The sequence below is a fragment of the Pecten maximus genome, chromosome 10 (genome assembly GCF_902652985.1).
Source record: "Pecten maximus chromosome 10, xPecMax1.1, whole genome shotgun sequence".
In the NCBI taxonomy this organism is placed as follows: Eukaryota; Metazoa; Mollusca; class Bivalvia; order Pectinida; family Pectinidae; genus Pecten; species Pecten maximus.
In genome coordinates this window covers 27,936,536-27,956,605 of record NC_047024.1, presented here as the reverse complement: position 1 = coordinate 27,956,605, position 20,070 = coordinate 27,936,536, and the positions used below count along the sequence as shown (strand labels likewise).

At 41.5% G+C, this 20,070-nt stretch overlaps 2 protein-coding genes across 2 annotated transcripts; both read left to right on the top strand.

Moving 5' to 3' along the window:
* The first annotated feature begins 355 nt into the window (after positions 1 to 355).
* Positions 356 to 3,984, top strand: LOC117336776. Its single transcript, XM_033897414.1, has one exon. It carries the CDS (start codon positions 361 to 363, stop codon positions 2,407 to 2,409), a length of 2,049 nt encoding a protein of 682 aa, XP_033753305.1. The 5' UTR covers positions 356 to 360; the 3' UTR covers positions 2,410 to 3,984.
* Positions 3,985 to 10,158: 6,174 nt separating this feature from the next.
* Positions 10,159 to 13,688, top strand: LOC117335384. Its single transcript, XM_033895344.1, has 2 exons — positions 10,159 to 10,683; positions 10,951 to 13,688. The coding sequence occupies exon 2, from the start codon at positions 11,979 to 11,981 to the stop codon at positions 13,053 to 13,055; it is 1,077 nt and encodes a 358-aa protein (XP_033751235.1). The 5' UTR covers positions 10,159 to 10,683; positions 10,951 to 11,978; the 3' UTR covers positions 13,056 to 13,688.
* Positions 13,689 to 20,070: the final 6,382 nt, after the last annotated feature.

The following is a 20,070-nucleotide window of genomic DNA, read 5'->3' as shown; positions in this document are numbered from 1 at the left end:
GTAATTCTTAATTCTCTTTCAACTGGCATAGTTTAAAGATGATATACTCACTGGTTTTGCAACAAATGAGACATGAAATTTTCACTAATCAAGTGATTAAGCTAATCACCTTTTGATCAACTGGGCCCAGGTAAGCATTCCATTAGATGTTAAACATACACTTTTAGGTATTTTATTTATAACATATTTTAGATAATGTTTTCCTCCTTTTAAACGTCTTGTATGTTAATATAATGACTTATGTAATGTATACTACATGTATATGTAATTTTAGGTGTTCAGCTGGTGAAATAGTTGTGGCAACAACGTTATGTTCAAGTTTTAATTTTCATATAATTTAACAGATAACTGAAGTCAACTATGATGGACTCCACGGAGAGTGAACGAATGTCACTGCTCCTGTCTACATACCTGGAGAGAGTTTATACTGGAACAGAGGACATAATTAATATCAAGAAGAGGGCAACTGTCTTGGGGGAATATTTGAACATGTCTGATGATATTGATGTAGTTTCTACTGGAAGTTATGGAGAAGGATGCGCTTTAGCTGGATCAGACATTGACCAAATGGTTGTAAACAAGACTGTTGCAGTAATGTACCCTGATCAGCGTATTCCTCAACACGAGACACATAAATCCATTCTGTACATTCGACCAGCAGACTGTCGCCCTGGCTATGTTCACTTAGAGAAAGGTGTGCTAAAAGGCCGACAGAAATCAGACTTACTCCTTTACAATTCTTCAGTTAGAGTAGGAAATTCAATCTTTATTTCCAGTGATATCTTCAGAGAGGAACTTCTCACTTACGAAACTACCACCACAGGTCGAAAACTTGAATCCAATGGACCCAGTGTTACGAATAGAGTAAGGGAAACTGATACAGTTCATTGTTTTGCTTGTAACAGTTGGCCAAAGGAAGCAAACGAATGGATCACACGTATACGTCTGTATGGATGGCCACATCAAACATTAATAGCCAAGATTGTAAAGAGTGGATTCCATCTTGTCCCAGTAGGAGATAAATGTTCGGAAAATACATTTTTACAATGGAGAATCTCATTTGCAGTAGCAGAAAGATCTTTAGTTCATTCCTTCAGTCATATCCAAGTCAAAGTATACACACTTCTTAAATATTTCTTAAAACAAATAAAAGAGACATTGAAAAAAACAATTGGGGATGACGACATATTGTGTTCTTACTTCCTAAAGACAATCATGTTTAATGCAATAGAGAGTTACGGCCAAATATTCTGGCAGAACAAAAACCTGTTTTACTGTTTTTGGTTTTGCTTCAATATTTTGATTGCATGGGTAAGGGCAGGATTCTGTCCCAATTACTTCATCCCAACGAACAACATGTTCCTGAGGAAAGTACATGGTCAGCATCAAAAAATACTGCTGGACATTTTGGACAACTGCTGTCAATTGAAATGGATGTGCCTCTCAGTAGGAAACTTCCATAAACCTTCGATTTGGGAGGTTCTATGTAACACCACCGCACAGACTGACCTTGTACGCCCCTTGACTTTACAAGAAAATATTATGGAAAGAGACTTAACTATTCTTTCTCAGTTACCAAGAGGTTCCACTCACCTCAGCAGTAGGGCATTATACTTATTATCTACATCAAAGACAGATTTTGAACAAGTGTTCACATATTTCAGTTCTACAGGCAGCCTCAGACATCGAGCATCAGAAATGATCTCCAGAGAACTGTGTGAAAATGGGGCTGTTCTAGGTAACAAGACCAAGTACCGGAGCCTGAGGAAGTGTAAGTACTGGATGACCCCCAGGGCTTTAATTGGCACAGACGGGTTGTATTTTGCAACTTTTTATTTTCTGACTGGAAACTTTAATAGATGCCTACTGATGACCAGACAAATATCGAAACTAGCATCATACTGCGGATATTTATCTCATTCAGAACTACGCTGTTTGTACATCAAACACCAGTATCATCTATCTCAAAGCTGTACACTAGAGAGACTCCAGAAAATGTACTCATTCCCTATCATATTTCATCCAGGTGACATGCATCTTCCTCATCTCTGTTTGGAGCTGTCCAAGGCTACAATTTTATGTTCCTTGGATATCCCGCCTCTACCATATCTCCTGTTCCTAAACTTCATGTGTTGCCATGAGCTTGGAGACACTAGTGGGCGTAATGAAGCATTACATCAACTCATACAGATCCAGTATGATGAGGAACAGGGAGGAGACAGAAATTGGATAGTTTACACGCTTTGTGGGATCTGCTACCAAACCCTCAATGACTATCAGTCGGCCATCATGGCTTACTGGAAGTCAGCACAGTCAGAGGCTGAATGTCAGATGAGGAACCCTGCCATTGAAAGAATAGCCATAGTTTATCTGTGTATATACGTCTCACAAAGGTCTGGCAAAGGATAGCTGTGGTGTGACTATGTACGTCTCACAGAGGTCTGACAGAGGATAGCTGTGGTGTATATATGTGTGAATGTCTCACAGTTATCTGACTGAGAAAAGCTGTGGTGTGACTATGTACGTCTCACAAAGGTCTGACAAAGGATAGCTGTGGTGTGACTGTGTACGTCTCACACAGGTCTGACAGGACAGCTGTTGTGTATCGAGGTATATATGTCTTACAGAGGTCTGTCAGAGGAAAGCTGTGGTTATCTATGTGTGAATGTCTTAAAGAGATGTGGCAGAGGATGGTTGTAGTTTATCTTTATGTATGTCTCACGGAGGTATTACAGAGGATAGCCTAGGTATGTCTATGTTTGTCTCACACATGTCAGACAGAGGATAGCCGTGTTGTATCTATATATGAATGTTACACAGAGGTCTGACAGAGGATAGTTGGGTTGTGTCTATGAATGAATGTCTCGCAGAGGTCTGACAGAGGATAGCTATGGTGTATCTTTGTATGAATGTTTCACAGAGGTCTGACAGAGGATATCTGTGGTGTATCTATGTATGAATGTCCCACAGAGGTCTGACAGAGGATAGCTGTGTTGTGTCTATGGGTAGTATTTATTTACTGATAAATAACCCCAATGACTTAGGCCTATATTTTATTGGGAATGATAAACAGCATTCATGCAGTCTTGTATCGCAAGTCTGAAAATTAACTTACAGCAAACATCCAGGGTACTGCAGTTTGGAATATTAGCCAAATTTGCAAAACAAATCAACAATTAAAATTGAAACTTAAACTAAACCAAAGACGACGGAACAAAGTGTGGGAAAACAGGTCATTAGCCTAACTATAGTTTATCAGTATTAGTAGATATACCGTTATTACTGTGTGTCCCTTTAATAGTACTATACTTTTATTGCAACAAAATAGTTCGATGGGGTTACACATTCCGCGTATACTTCCGGTTGTGTATTAGCCGCTATCACCGGTGCTGTCTAGATTTACAGGGATGTTTACTTTTGAGGCGACCGGATCTTGTTGAATTGCCGGAAGACGTTCTGACCTCACTACGCATATGCCGTAGATTTGGCCAATCAAAATGAGTATGTGATGTAGAGATGCTGGTTGCATGTAGGACCAGGGAGCTGGGATATAAAAGTGGCTACACAGTTATACTCGGAGACGTGCATGGCCGGATAACCGGCCAACACCACAGAGGGAATGTCCTCCCCACCAACCAGGCTCACCATCAGTACTATACATGTTCTGACAGTGGCACACCAAATTCGTGTACATTGGGGTGTAGGGCACGTTACTTGAGGTTAAAGTTGGCTTGGATAGTGGGAGGGCTAGGGATCTGCTCTGCTGTATGAGGTGTTGGCCAGAGGTTAATAACTGTTCTCTATAGGCTCAATTAGTAACCATGAAACATGCGTGTATGGGGAGGGGGGGGGGGGGGGGGGTAGTATTTACCGTCGAATATCTTAAGGCTTTGGTACAAATAACACTCTATCCACTTCAAATATGCGTATACTGTGTTTATACCATTTCATCTGTTTACTTTAATAAACCTGAGTTAACTTTAAGTTTAGTGTTGATTGGTTTGTGACTTGTTAACTCCTCCACATCCGACGAACTTGGGTTTGGATTGCAGCTGACTGTAACAGCAGTGAGTGTTTGCTGGGAATGTCCACTGGCCAGTGGAATAAAATACCTAAAATGCTTTACGATCACTGGGTTTTGTCTCGCCGATGGTGTCTCGGAACGCTGTATTCGGGCTGACCCTCTCTATTACAACAGCACCATAGACCGAGACCAACGACGCCGTACTTTAAAAAGTATTGTTGTGTAACTGTAAAATATGCTAATTATAACTACACAGTAAGCTCAATCTTATACACATAGGACACATATGGCAGTCACATAAAGACGATAAACATGTTCAACAGTCTTCATCAAGTCAGTTAATTTGTGAATAAAAGATTGCAGAAAGCAAATTAAGCGTAAGCAGTGAAATATAGTAATTACAGGAGTAGTTATCGGTATGATGATGAAGCTATCTCACTATCTAATCTGATCAATTTAAGACGCCTAGCAAGCTGACAACTCTCTTACATGGATAACTTTTACACTACTTACGCACCACTCATAACAAATAAGAAACAAATACTATAATAGATGATAAACACAAAAGCAGTCAAAGGTTCGCCATAAGAGTTCCTCTTCTCGTCCTAGTCAATCCAAACATTTACATCAGGGAGCTCCCACCAAATGCAGCAGAGTCCTCACAGTAAGCCATGTAGGCCCTACGTAAGGCTACTACATACACACACACCACACACACACACACACACACACACACACACAGGTCCGTTCATAACAGGCACATATGAAGTTGGCTTCCGTAGTTCGATGTTGATAGTTTATTACATGGGAGGAAAACCTACAATAGACAAGACAAACATTCATACAACAAAACAGGAACTCACCGAACGCGACAGGTCAACCAGAGCTATGATAATGTTGTTGGACCGCTCACACGTATGTCCTGAAACAGAATGAGGATTAAGTTTGGAGAGGATAAGAGGAAAGCTAAGGAAGTGGCGAAGATTGGTGCGAGAACTTGAGAAGCAAGCGATGCAGGTGCGTTGACCAAGTGCTAAGTTCATGTAAATGTTACGTGGGACAGGGTTGTCGACATTCTATAGGAAACATGCACTGGACAAATACGTAAACAAATCACACAGCTACATTACACCTGTACTTGACATACAGATATCGTAACAAAAATGTGTGTAAATGTACAAGTCACGTGCATGTTTGATGTTTGGTTTGCATAGGCGGATCCATATTCAATAGTAAATCCGAAAAAAAACATCAATCAGAAAAAAATCAAGCATGGCCCCCAGACCCCCTCCTTAATTTATTGACCTTAGAACAGTTAATCATGGAAAATAATATCCTGAAGATAAAACAAAAAAAAACTGAAAACAAACACCTGAAATATATGGTCCAGAAACTCCCAGAATTTTATGATAATACACTTTGTCGATACCCACGCCCTTTTTCACTTGTTAAGTACATCCTAAACAGTTTATCATGGGGGGGAATCGGATTTCTTGAATGGTTCTGGGGGCCTGGGTTGGCTCCAGACCCCTAGCCTGAATGATTTGTCTAACGCCCCCTAACATAGAATCCTTGATCCGCCCCTGGTTTGTCAGGCCGTCATCGACCATTATATGCGGTATTGAACGCACTACTGTACAGATGGGTTCTTCCGGTATAGACAGGAATGTCTACAGGCGAAGAAACGCGCCCATGCGAGTATCTAACCACGCTTGTTTATATCCAAGAGCGCAGGTTTACAAGCCAGGAAGTTAAACAATTAACCAATCAGACAGTCGTTATATCATATCTCGTTGCTAACGTCAAGCTGGCCCTCGATAGAACCCCGTAATAAGGTTATCGAATAGTTTAGTCTTTTATAATTTCACCGGAAGTTACTGTCACCGCGTAGTTTTGATTCAAGATAGTAGCTACGCCTGAACATCAGCAAATATGCCTATTTTTTTATGTTTATAATACGACTACAAAGGGTAAAACACATTAAATGTATAACATTCTATGATATATCTGTGTATTTCAAATTATAGTGTCTTATTATCTACATTATATATGTATTCAGGGACATAGATATTAATGACGCGTCAAATGCTTCTAGATTTAATCAGGGACGTATCACATATGCTTGGAGTTACAAATTATATATTGCGTATTTGAGCTTCTCTTACCTTTTCGTTTACTTTGTTGTCACTCGGAAGACCTCGCTGGAGTTATCGCCCTAGGCGTTTCAATAGGACATGTTTGTTCAACTTTACAAATTGGAAGGAAAAACGAATTTACCGCGTAACCGGTAATTAGATAGAATGATAAGTCAAAATATTGTTATACAATTAGGAAAGCTATCCGGAAGTTGGGACATATGGGTCGTTTTGATGGCGAGTGTTCCTTGTGTTTAAAACATCGCGATATTATCAGGCTGTACCGGTGACCATATCTAGAAGCTAAGCACCTCTCTATTTTAAATAGGATCACGAGACTATATGGTGTCTAGTACACATATGCAATATATAATTCTTACCCTAAGCCCCTATATGCCATAATAATGCCATATGATTCACAGCCGCCATTAAAGTAAAATCTGGTCAAGCAAACGCTCGCACTACCTGCAATAGATGCTAGTGAGATTAACGACATGGTTGTTTTGGGAATATGTCTGATTCTGTGTTCTCCTGAAACTTGAATTTTACGCATGTTTTACCTAAATTAACAGGTATCTTAATGAATTTAATGTCAAAATACCTAATGCATATGAAAAAAATAATGGTCAAGTAAATATCTATTCCATTGAACCAAAATAGTGATTTATATGCTTGTAAAATATCACTTAATTTGCTATTGATATGAACCTTAAAAATACTACATGACAGTAAAAAAATACGGAAACAAACATGTTATATCAGATTTTCCTTAACATTCGTACTCTAGCATTGCACTCACGCACGAACTTATACAATCTAATCAAAATTAGTTGTTCATTATCCACTTCGTAAACTCCGTATGAACATGTCCATACGTAGTTTACTGAGTGGATAATGAACATCCAATTTTAATTAAATTTGAACTTATATAAACATAGAGTGAAAAACACGCAGAAAAAAAGAGAGAATCTACTGTAAATGATAACGAAAAAGCGTGGTGAGAAATAACTAAGAGAAGTGGTCAGAGCAAAGGGGAAACTTTCTTGAACGGTTAAAATAGCTATGGCGCTACACAAGGTAATACATATATATATATAGGTGTAATATAGTTCTTGCTGATCTGGGTTAGTGAGGTTACCTTGTACTCTCTTCTGTGACAATACCTGTACCCCATTTAATATGAAATTGGATTCTACGGTCTTAGCTTGACTTCTTTATTGTAATATTCTTTTATTTCGTGTTCCATTCCATCTTTGTTTAAAATGATATTGAATCAGAATATGAATAAGAAATAACAAGAACACAATCATTATAATAATTGAGCATGTACTTTGGACTGCTTTTGATGTCGATCAGGCAGTTATGTTATAAAGTTTCATACTCATTTTCATTCTAACTACCGTGTCCACAGGTTTCTGCCAGGAATGGTATGTTTTGAAATGTCTTTGACCTTGAAAATGTTTTATTCCTATATGGTTCAGCTAAATATTCCTCTGGTGATCTTCATATTGTCTAATCAGACATTTGTATTATGTAGTTATTGCCTTCAGTACTAGGGCCAAGGGCCTTTATCAGCCATAGTCTTTTCAAAACCAAAATTGTAACATTGTTGCATAATAATCATAATAACAAGTACATTTTAAACTTTTTAATATGGGCAAAAACAAAGTGTCTGTAGAATGTGTCTTTCCATGTCTTTACACTAAACGACAATGTGAAAGCTCTATATATCCTTTTTAAATAAAACCAAGATCAGACGTCATTGATGCAATTTTGAACAGTTTTATTATTTCACAAAGAGTTGGATGCCAAATATAACAAGAGAGGAAAGATGAAACAACCTGACTGGGATTCAAACTTGGGACCCTCAAACTATAGACGGACGCTCTTAACTCTCTGGCACAGTAAATGTAAATGATTCGATAACAATAAGAACCAACATATGAAATCTTAAGAGATATCTGAAAAGAACATTCTGAGAATTAGAAATAGCAATACAAAACTTCGACTGTCGACCATTTTCTTTTCAGGATTAGACTCAAAACCAATTTGGCTAATGGAAACATACATATGAAGTTTGAGAAAAATTCTTTCTGCACTTTACAAGAAATAGTGATAACTAAACAGTAACAGATCAGCAAGGACCCCTTCCTGTGGCAATATATTAAAATCATCAAGCCCATATCGCTGAGGGTGCTGTTTAACATTTGGATTTCAAAAACAATCGCAAAGAATCAAAACTTACATTACACGCCTCTACCACCATATTTGCCAGGCTCAGAGAAATGAAAAAATTGCTATAAAACTAATTTGAACATTCTGTCTATCTTTAATCCACTTTTCTTCAACTGTCAACATTTCATTGCTGACTGTAGCTGAACAAAGTCCTCAACTACTATGGATTGGATACATTTAGGTATATAGCTTTGCTCCATCGACTCAGCCGTTTTAATTTTATGAGCCATAAACAAATATCCAAGATAAATACACTAGTATATGACCTGAGGCAAACCTGTTCTACCTCTGACCCCTATACTTGGAGTTGTGACACCCTATACCATATGGATTCTAGTTTGAATTGCCTAGGCCTACATTTAAATAAACAACTGTGCTCCATTAAGCGGCTGCTCCAAGAAAAATACTTACCAACAAAGATGTTGCCTTCAAATCAAGCAGAATTTCTTGTTTCTCAGAATGCCATCTCCATGTCTTGAATCTTCAGTCTTAAATTGAAAGATCATGATTTGTTGATCATTAATATGTTAATATGATTTTTGTTTATCAATGGGACTATGTGTTTTGACAAGAAAGAGTAAATCATCCTAAAGAAGGTTTTGTTATAATGGATTCAAACTTGGAGCATTGCATTGATTTCATTGTTATGTGTTGCCATACAATTATGTTGAGGGCGACAAGGATTTTCCACATACAATATAGATCCATTCCTGTTTCCATAGGTAAAATACTTTCTAAAAAAGTAATTTTCCCTCTTAACATTACACAATAAAAACTTAACAAATTATTTTGATCCCCAATATGTATACTGCATAAGTGTAGTCTATGTAAACTTTAATATATAATGTGCATGCTTGTTAATTACTGCACCAAACATTAGTAATATTACCATATGTGTTCCCTAAACGTCCAAGAGTCACCCTACAATCTTCACGTAGATATGGTAATTCACTGCTAGTCGCACTGCTTTCATGTCATCTTCAGTTTATCAAAATATTACAGTAGTCATGCGCAGTTTGCTCTTCAAATAAAGCATTAAATACAACATTTACTTAATTCCAGGTATTTAAATTGATTTTTGTTACAAATCAATTTTGAACATGACAACGTAATATATAGATTGTTTAAAAATCACAGACCATAGAAATATTCCTTTAGTATTAATTGCTTAATCCATAAGTACTAATTATTATGGCAAATATTATAATGCACAATATCACACCACATAATGACAGTTTCTGAATGATTCAGTTATAAATTGGTTTCATTAATAGTAGATCAGTTATAAAGAATTTCATTGAAATATGACAATAAAGACTAATGATATATATAATAATAAAGAAAGTTGCAGTCATCAATAGGTTATAATCTGTACCATCGTATCATTTGTTACTGCACGTATGCAACCTGCTGAAATATGATGTAGTATACAATACCCTGAAAAATAAATAGAACCCCACAAAGCATCAAGAATACTACTACTGGCATAAAATATTACATTGTTATAGTCTATGTCTAATATACATTGGCTAGTCATGCAGATGCAGTTATCTAATGTTATAATATCGCTTATTGTTTTACCCATTCAACGCATCCTTATTATAACTACTATCCCATCTAAAATTTGTGTTTACCTTCAGTATCAAACATTTGCTGGTTTTCGAGTTAACGCTACACCAGACAAGTATATCCGATAACAGAACCGGAAGTACGAATAAGTTTACACATATCAAGGAAGAACTAGAGTTATTGCGAGCCAGCTTGACACCAGTTATCTCGTTAGTATCTGTTTCCCGGATGATAAGAGTATGTTTATGGAAACACTGTGATGAGGGACGTTATTACACTGACTGGTACAAGTCCATGTAATTTCAATAACTTAAGTATTATCATGATTGTGTTCAAGAGTGTTTTTGGTGCTTTAACTGATACGGAAACTATCTTCAGCTTGTCTCTATAAACAAGGAAATCCGCTATCTGGTGTTGGCAATGCATATAAAGTTGATGCAGCAAAAGTATAACCAGCCTACTTTACATATATCATGATGAGACTGGTGTAATACCATATAAGTCCCCTAGGCAAACTTAAACTTTCATCTATAGAAATACACTTAAAGAGTACACTAAATTTATATGGAATATATTAAGCATCAGCCCAAAGGCACCCGAAGTATCAAAACTGCCAAACGCTGTCTCAGTCAAGAACAAACTGAAGGCTTGAACCGTGGATCAAGTTAACATGATGCAGTCTGGGAGAGTTAAACAGCACACCTAGATTAATGAATCCAGGTAAGCATTCCAACAGGTGTAAAACATACATTTACATGTGTTTTCTTTGTAGAACAATATATCACGGCCACCGATTTCAACATAAACATGTTTTGATGATTGTTTTCGTCCTTTTAAAGGCTTTTAATAACAATATGTAAATTCCTTAACAAATTACATGTCAATTTAATGCGTTATATAATGTAAACTATATGTATGTTCAGTGTTCAGCTGGTGTTGTGGTAACAACGTTATGTTAAAGATTTATTTTTTCATATAATTTAACAGATAACTGAAGTCAACTATGATGGACTCCACGGAGAGTAAACGAATGTCACTGCTCCTGTCCACATACCTGGAGAGAGTTTATACTGGGACAAAGGAGATAATTAACATCAAGAAGACGGCAATTGCCTTAGAAGAATATTTGTCCATTTTTGATGATCATGATGTGATTGTTACTGGCAGTTTTGGCGAAGGATGCGCTCTACTTGGATCAGACTCAGACCAAATGGTTGTAAACAAGACTGTTGCAGTACTGTATCCTGATCAGTGTGTTCCTCAACATGAGACACATAAATGCATTCTGTACATTCGACCGGCAGACTGCCGCCCCGGCTATGTTCACTTAGAGTCAGGTCCGATAAAAGGCCCATTGATATTAAACAAACCCCTATTCAATTCTTTAGTTCAAATAGGAAAATCGTTCTTTATTTCCAGTGATATCTTCAGAGAGGAATTTTCCACTTACTTAGCTACCATCACTGGTCAAAAACCTGAATCTAATGGACCAAGTGTTACAATTAGAGGTGAAACTGATACAGTTCATTGTTTTGCTTGTAACAGTTGGCCAAAGGAAGCAAATGAATGGATCACACGTATACGTCTGTATGGATGGCCACATCAAACATTAATAGACAAGATTGTAAAGAGTGGATTCCATCTTGTCCCAGTTGGAGATAAATGTTCGGAAGATACATCATTACAATGGAGAATCTCATTTGCAGTAGCAGAAAGATCTTTAGTTCATTCCTTCAGTCACATCCAAGTCAAAGTATACACTCTGATGAAATATTTCTTAAGGCAAATAAAAAAGACATTGAAAGAAAAAATTGAGGATGACGACATATTGTGCTCTTACTTTCTAAAAACAATCATGTTTCATGCAATAGAGAATTCCAGTCAAATATTCTGGCAGGACAAAAACATTTTCTATTGTTTTTGGTTTTGCTTCAATATTTTGATTGCATGCGTCAGAGCAGGATATTGTCCAAATTACTTCTTTCCAACCAACAACATGTTCCAGAGGAAAGTTCATGGTCAGCATCAACAGATACTGCTTGGCATTTTGGACAAGCTGCTGTCAATTGAAATGGATGTGTCTTTCAGTAGGAAACTTCTATACACCTTCAATTTGGGAGGATCTTTCTAACACCTCTAAACAGGCTGAGCTTGTACGCCCATTGACTTTACAAGAAAATATTATGGAGGAAGATATAATGATGCTCAGTCAATTACCAAAAGGTACCACATTCACCAGCACTAGGGCATTATACTTATTATCTACATCAAAGACAGATTTTGAACAAGTTTACACATATTTCAGTGTTATGGACAGCCTCAGATATCGTGCATCACAAATATTCTCCAAAGAACTATGTGAAAACGGGGCTTCTGCAGGTAACAAAGCCAAGTACCAGAGCCTAAGGAAATGCAAGTACTGGATGACCCCCAAGGCTTTAATGGGCACAGACATGTTGTATTTGGCAACTTTTTATTTTCTGACTGGAAACTTTAATAGATGCCTAATGATGAGCAGAAGAATATTGAAATTGGCATCATACTTCAATTATAAGTATGAACTTCACTCTGAACTACGCACATTGTACAAACATCACTACTATCGATCTCACGGCTGTACATTAGAGAGACTCCAGAAAATGTACACAACCTATGCCATATTTCATCCTGGTGACATGCATCTTCCTCATCTCAGTTTGGAGTTGTCCAGGGTTACACGTCCAAGTTCCATGGATATCCCGCCTCTACCATATCTCCTGTTCCTGAACTTCATGTGTTGCCATGAGCTTGGAGACACTAGTGGGCGTGATGAAGCATTACATCACCTCATACAGATTCAGGATGATGAGGAACAGGGAGGAGACAGAAATTGGATAGTTTACACGCTTTGTGGGATCTGCTATCAAACACTCAATGACTATGAGGCGGCCATCGGGGCTTACTGGATGTCAGCACAGTCAGAGGTTAAAGGTCAGGTGAGGAACCCTGCCATTGAAAGAATAGTCATAGTGTATCTGTGTATGTACGTCTCGAAAGGTCTGACAGAGGATAGCTGTGGTGTATCAATGTGTAAATGTCTCACAGATTTCTGACAGAGGATAGCTGTGGTGTATCTATGTTTGTCTCACAGAAGTCTGACAGAGGATAGCTGTGGTGTGTCTATATGTGAGTTCTGACAGAGGTCTGACAAGGATAGCTGTGGTGTATCTATCTGTGTCTCACAGAGGTCTGACAGAGGATAGCTGTGGTGTATATATCTGTGTCTCACAGAGGTCTGACAAAGGATAGCTTTGGTCTTTCTATGTAAAAAAATGAATGCATCATTTCATTTCAACATATTGTATTGTATTACATTTATACAAATGGGTTAGACAGCAGGCTAGGCCTTTATAAGTCTTCCCCAATATAAACAGAACAATAGTAGAATTAAACTAAAACAATTGATAGTGAAGAAGTATAAGAAATATGTGTATAAATTAAGTCAATGGTGATGAAATATCTTTTATGAATATATTAATTTGCTATGGTCAAAGGGAGGTAATAAGAACTAACAGTTAGTGAAAAGGGGATGTAATAAGTATATATGTATGTATATAGCTGTGGTGTGTTTATGTATGTCTCACAAAGGTCTGAAAGAGGAGAGCTGTGGTGTATCTATGTATGTCTCACAGAGGTCTGACAGAGGATAGCTGTGGTGTATCTTTGTATGTCTCACAGAGGTCTGACAGAGGATAGCTGTGGTGTATCTATGTATGTCTGACAGAGGTCTGACAGAGGACAGCTGTGGTGTATCTATGTATGTTTCACAGAGGTCTGACAGAGGATAGCTGTGGTTTATCTAAGTATGTCTCACAGAGGTCTGACAGAGGAAAGCTGTGGTGTATCTATGTATGTTGATTTTGAGCATTCTAAATTCAATGGGTCAATCATCATGGAGTAAATACCAGTTCGATTCCTGAAGGGACACTTAACTTATACTGATGTTTCGACATTAATGGTTTCCCAATGAAACCACAAATGTTCAGCACAATTCATTGCTATATCAACTTATCATTTGATGACATCACTTCATTTCAACGCAGGCATCAGAAATTGACACTGACTGTTACAAACTGCTTGTAAATCTTCAGCTGAGGAAAAGAGTAATTTCTGCAATCATCAGATTCGTAGACTTCAGATGGTGTATTCAGAAAACTCTACAACAAAAAATTGAAGTTGGAAAGAACTTTTAGTCAATTATAAAACTATCAGTATATTGTAGACTAAAAAGCTTCAATACAATGATGTGTAATAATCTGTTTATATCCCTTGAAAACTAAAATGATACTTAAGCTATCTCCCTTGGATCACTTGATTGTAGCAGACCACAGTAGCATAGGTTGGCCATCGCTGGTAGTTTTGTTAAGCAGATAGCTCCTGTATTATGATATGCAAAAAAAATAGAGAAAAAAATCAAAATGTACACGCTATTTGGTATTGAATATTCAGTATGTAGTATATACCGGTTTCAAAAAAATATTATACATAAATGTGTTCACCAGGAAAATGTCACTTTACTTTTGCAAAGAAATTGCACCTAACAGTCGAGGAAAGAAAGCAGAAAACCTTTCAGGCCAAACACAAATAAAGTGAAAATAAGAGTGTATGTATTTGTCATTGCTGTATTACAATTGTTGCTAACTTATACATTTATTTTTTGTAAAGGTAACGAGTAGGGTAAACCAGCTATGTTTACATATTTGAAACGTGTGACTCATTTCTTAGAATTGGGCATTTTTACTGGTACTGTACACTGCTACCTTATGTCATGTAATATACTGGAGTATTCTCCCTTGAATCATTCAGGTACTGTAGTGTAATACTACACAATTGAGTGTTACACATTCCATTTAGATTTGAATGAAGGTTACCTTTTTTTAGGTCTATATCAAATACAAATGAATAAGTTATCAAACACAAGATAATGTGTTTAATCAACTTGTTAAAGCAATATGAATATAAATATATTACCAATGAGTTTTGTATTACATTAACCAATATGTTTTAGGTCACCTGAGACAAAGTCTCAAGTGACCTATTCTAATCGCCTTTTGTCCGTCGTCCGTCCGTAAACAATTTACATTTTTGACTTCCTCTCCAAAACCGCGGAACCAAATTCAATGACATTTGACAGGGAGCTTCTATGGCTAGAGGTCAACAAACATTGTGAATAATATGGTCCCCAATCCCTAGGGGCCTGAGGGGCGGAGCCAAAAATGGTCAAATTGACTAAAACTTTAATCAAACACTCTTCATAGATGGAAGGGTCTTAAGGTGCTTTACCAAAATCGTGAATTTTATAACCCTGAGGTCACACATTTGTCCCTGTGGAGGGAGTAAATTTTGCAATAGTTTATATAGGGAAATCACATTTTTGACTATCATTTGTTTGATTTCTATTGGCAAATTTGAGTAAATAAAATGTTTCAAATCTTAGGTGACAGTTAAGGCCCATGAACCTCTTGATTACAATAAAATCCAGGAAGGACAGGAAAGAGAGAGAACATTATTGTCATATAGAACCAATATAGATTAATGTTTGGTGTCAATGCCGCACCGGGATGTATTGTTATTGTTTTCCATACCTTAATATTTACTATGTACTTTTGTGATTGAGAAACATGACAATCAATTCAATACAACGTAGATTTAGTTTGCTTATACATGAACACTTATAAGGGGCGTAGGGTCGAACTTGATAAAGACTTTGGGTCATTTCATTATATCATATAATCACCTTAGAATATATCAATTAACTGGGAACATCACAGTGATGATCACTCTTGGTAAACACAAGCATCAGCATTGTTCAATACATAGCAATTGTTACCAGACACTTTAATAGAAAATTAAAGACTAATATGTAAAAGCCCTTAGACCAGGCGTGTGTATTATATATATGCTTTTGTTGCCTAAAAGTTCCTTTTTTCAGACACTTTATTTTCACAATTATACAGGACAGGAAAGCGGACCATACTTGTAAAAAGCATGCAAGTTGAAATATCCGCCAACTACATGTTTGTACAATGTTACAAAAATATTCAATTGATAACCTCCAATTTTTCACATTTTAGCCAAATGTTGAGTTATTTTGAAAAGGGCTTTAATAATGTTGCTATAACTTGAAATCAATCCTATCCTTTGATTTATAACAATAATAATAATATGTTTAAATCAAATCAATAAAATGTAAATATTTGTCAATAAGAATTGAATGTATATATGCCTTTGTTTTTGTTTTTTGTTTCGGGTTTGGGGTTTTTTCTGAACTATCATTTACCATATATGGAAGTTTGGACTTGACGGTTAAACGATAACTATTTGTGATTAAGATTCCTCACCTCAGATAGATTGGTTATTTCCTGTAAAGTTTCATAAGAATTCGTTCATGAATGTTTGTGTAGAAATTGAAAATGTAAATATGTTATGAACCGACTGCATGCACGGCGAATAACGAACGCTGGTCATCTGGTGACGACAGACAGAGTGTGATAGCATTACGTCATTTCCTGACTCACAAACAAAACTCTTCTGTGAAAACATAGCTATCCGCATTATAATTACAAATATTATCTCCCAAGTTGAAATAAGTTGAAAACTAAGAGACAGGATCTCCAGATCTGGACCAAATGTATCTAACATACTCATTAGTAAAAGATACACAATGTATATTATATCATAATCGTTCGGCTAAACGCCTTAGGTAAGACAAACCAAAGTTTTACTCATGACAGATAAGTCACACCATCATATCATAATGCGTTACTTGAACTCAAGTCAATTCGTGACAGCATTTAAAGATAATGGTGATTAAAACATGACGGTTGACAATAGCAAAAAGGAATTTGTATGTAACGTTGTATCAAGTGTTGTATGCAGTGTTGTATGTAGTCGTTGTGTGAGTTATATGGTATGAAGTTCGTTGAGTGAGGGGTATGTGGTTATAGTGAAGTAGTGTGGATAGTGAAGTGTATGGAGTGTTGAGGTAGTGTAGAAGTGAAGTATGGCGTGTGGTATGTATGTAGGAGGTGGGTCATTCTGGGCGCGGTGTAGGGGGCGGCTGGGAAGTGGGGGAGGGGTGAGGGTAGGGAGAGAGTGGGGTATGGAGGGTGGTATGTAGTGTGGGGGTAGGGGTTGGTAGGGGAGGTTGGCGGCAGGGGAGGGTTTGTAGTAGTGTGGCGAGGGAGTGTCGTGCGGGGCGGGGTTTAGGAGTGTTCTATGTCGGTTTGGTTTATGTAGTGTTGTATGTAGTGTTGTATGTAGTGTTGTGTGTAGTGTTGTATGTAGTGTTGTGTGTAGTGTTGTATGTAGTGTCGTGTGTTGTATGTAGTGTTGTATGTAGTGATGTATGAAGTGTTGTATGTAGTGTTTGTTGGGATGCAGTTTTGTCGTATTGGTAGGGGAGGGACGCCGGCGTCTTTCCGTGGTATGGAGTGCTGGGGGGTGCGCAGGAGTCGGGGGAGGACAGGGGGGGGTGCGCGAGGGGGGGTGACGTACGAGGGGGGGAGGGAGCGGGCCGGGGGGAGGCACGGGGTTGGCTCACGGGAGTGGCGGGAGGGAGGGGGGGGAGGGAAGGGTAGGGCTGCGGGAGAGGGAGACGGGGGGGCGGTGAGGGGGGGAGGCAAGGGGTGGGAGGTGAGAGGCTGGGGTGTGAGGGTAGCGGGAAGCGGGGCGGGGAGGGGACCGGGGGGGGGACGCGCGAGTGGTGTGCGGTGGGTGAGGGAGGGGCGCGGAGGGAGTGGAGGGGTTGTGCGTTCCCCGAGGGCGAGGGGATGTGGGCGGGTTGTCTGGAGGAAGTGGTGGAAGGAGGGCAGCGGGGGGAGGACATGGGAGCGCGAGGAGGGTCTAGGGGGGGGTGGGACAGGTTGTTGGAGGCGGGGGACGCGGACCCGCGGGTGAGGATCAAGGGCGCGAGCGGCTGAGGGAGGGGCGGGCGTGTAGGAATGGAGGGCGCGGACCGAAGGAGGGGGGCTGAGGGAGCCGGTGGGATGGAAGGGGGGGAGGGAGGGGGAGGCGGTAGGTCGGAGGAGCTGCGGGCGGGACCAGGGGCGGTGGGGGGGGAAGTGTGGGTTGGTAGGGAGGTGGGGGGGGCGCAGGTAGCAGGAGGCTCTTGGGATCGGGTCGCGCGGAGTGGGGTAGGAGGGACAGGGGCTAGGGGTGGGGGAGGGACGCCCTGGGCGGCCGAGGCCGCAGGGCGGGGAGGTCAGCCGGAAGGCGGGGGTGAGGCTGAGGGGACGCGGGGGTCGAGGAATGGGGGGGCACAGGCGAGGGGAAGGCTCTGTGATGGAAGGGGGGGATGGTGAGCCGTGCGGAGACCGGGAGGGGGGGGGCGCGGGCAGGGAGGGCGGAGGAAGGGGGGATAGTGGTATGGCGCGGGCGAAGGGCAACAGCGGGGGTGTGCGGGCAGGGCGAGGGGCCCGGTCGATTGGCTAAGAGCGAGCGGTGCTTGAGTCGGGATGGTTGGCGACGTCGGTGTATCCTCGGATGGGAGTGGGAAGGGGGGGGTATGACCGAAGGTGGGGGGGAGTACGGGGGGGAGGGAAAGGCGGTGGGATGTGGTTGGGGGGGAGGGGCCTTCTCGGCGGGAGCCGACAGGGGGCGGGGGGGGAGGGGAGGGGGGGGCGGGAGGGGTGGGAGGGAGCCGGGCGTTGATTAGTTTAGAGAGGGGGGGAAGGGAGGGAGAGGGCAGGGAGTGGGGGGAGGTCAGGGGGGGGTGGGGATGGTGGAGGCTCGGGAGGGTGAGGTCACGTGAGGGGGGGGAGATCGGGCCAGTGAGGCGCACCTTACGCGATCTGGGAGGGTTTGAGGCTCCCGGTGGGGAGGAAGGTCCTAATCATGGGCTGTGGTGGAGACGCAAGGCGGGGGCATGGGCTAGGGGGGGGACGGGAGGCGGGGGAGAGCGGGGGGGTGGGGGCATTAGGGAGGGCGGGGAGTTTGGGTGGAGGCGTGCGGAGGGGAGGGGAGTAGCGGGGGAAGGGCGGTGAGAGCGCCCGGGACAGGGGTTTATAGGCTGTTGGCTCTTATGTCTGTTTTTCCCTGTTCATGTGCACGGGGGGTACCGGGTATGGCGGCGGAGGGCAAGGGGGGCGAGGGAGGCGGGGGAGGCAAGGGGAGTGGTATGGGGATGGATGGCGTGGAGGCGAGGACTGGGGGGAGGGAGGGGGGGAGGGAGCGTTCGTGGTGGAGGAACTACTCAGCGGCAGGGGTGGGGGTAGGGAGGGGGGCGGAGGAGGGAGGGGCGTCAGGTGGAGGGTGGGTCGGGAGGGTGGGCAGGGAGGGGGGGGAGGGTGGTTTAGGGTGGTAGGGCAGTGGGGAGGCTGGGGGGTAGGGGAGGGATTGGGAGGAGCGTGGGACTGCGGTAGGGGGGGGGGGGAGGGCGTTATGGGGCAGGACGCGCGGGGGTAGCCGGAGACATGCAGGGACGGTAGTCTGGGGGGAGGGTACGGGCAGCTGGGGATTGCGGAAGGGCGGAGGGAGGTCGTAGGGGTGAAGTGGTGGGAATGGAGTGGTGCGGCCGGCGAGGGAAGTGTTATGGAGTGGTGGGGTTGGGGAGCGTGTGGTGTGTTGTATGGAGTGGTGGGACAGGTAGTGGGGGTTGTAGGCGTATGAATGTGGTGGGGTAGTGAAGGTTGTATGAGTGTCTGGAGGAAGTGGTGTGTATGTAGTGTTGTATGAAGTGTTGTATGTAGTGTTTCTGTAATGTAGGGGTTGTATGGTAGCTGTTGGTATGTAGTTTTGGGGTTTTGTGTGCGTGTAGTGTTGTATGAAGTGTTGTATGTAGTGTTGTATGTAGTGTTGTATGTAGTGTTGTGTGTAGTGTGGGAGGCGGCGGAGGGGCGGTGGGGGGAGCGGGGGTGGAGGATAAGGGCCGGGGAGGAAGGGGCCGTGGGAGGGTATTGCCCGTGGGGACCCGGGAGGGCGGGGGGGTGCCGATGGATAGGGGGGGGCGAGGGAGGGGGGGAGGGACCGACGGCTGGGGGGAGGGGTTGTCGAGGGGTCGAAGGGGGTTGGGGAGCGGAGGGGGGGGAGGGCAAGGGCGGAGGGGAGGTGGTTGGAGGGAGGGGGGAT

Bases quoted from the DNA above. Each gene is read 5' to 3' on its own strand.
- LOC117336776 (XM_033897414.1), top strand. From the start codon at position 361: ATGATGGACTCCACGGAGAGTGAACGAATGTCACTGCTCCTGTCTACA.
- LOC117335384 (XM_033895344.1), top strand. From the start codon at position 11,979: ATGGTCAGCATCAACAGATACTGCTTGGCATTTTGGACAAGCTGCTGT.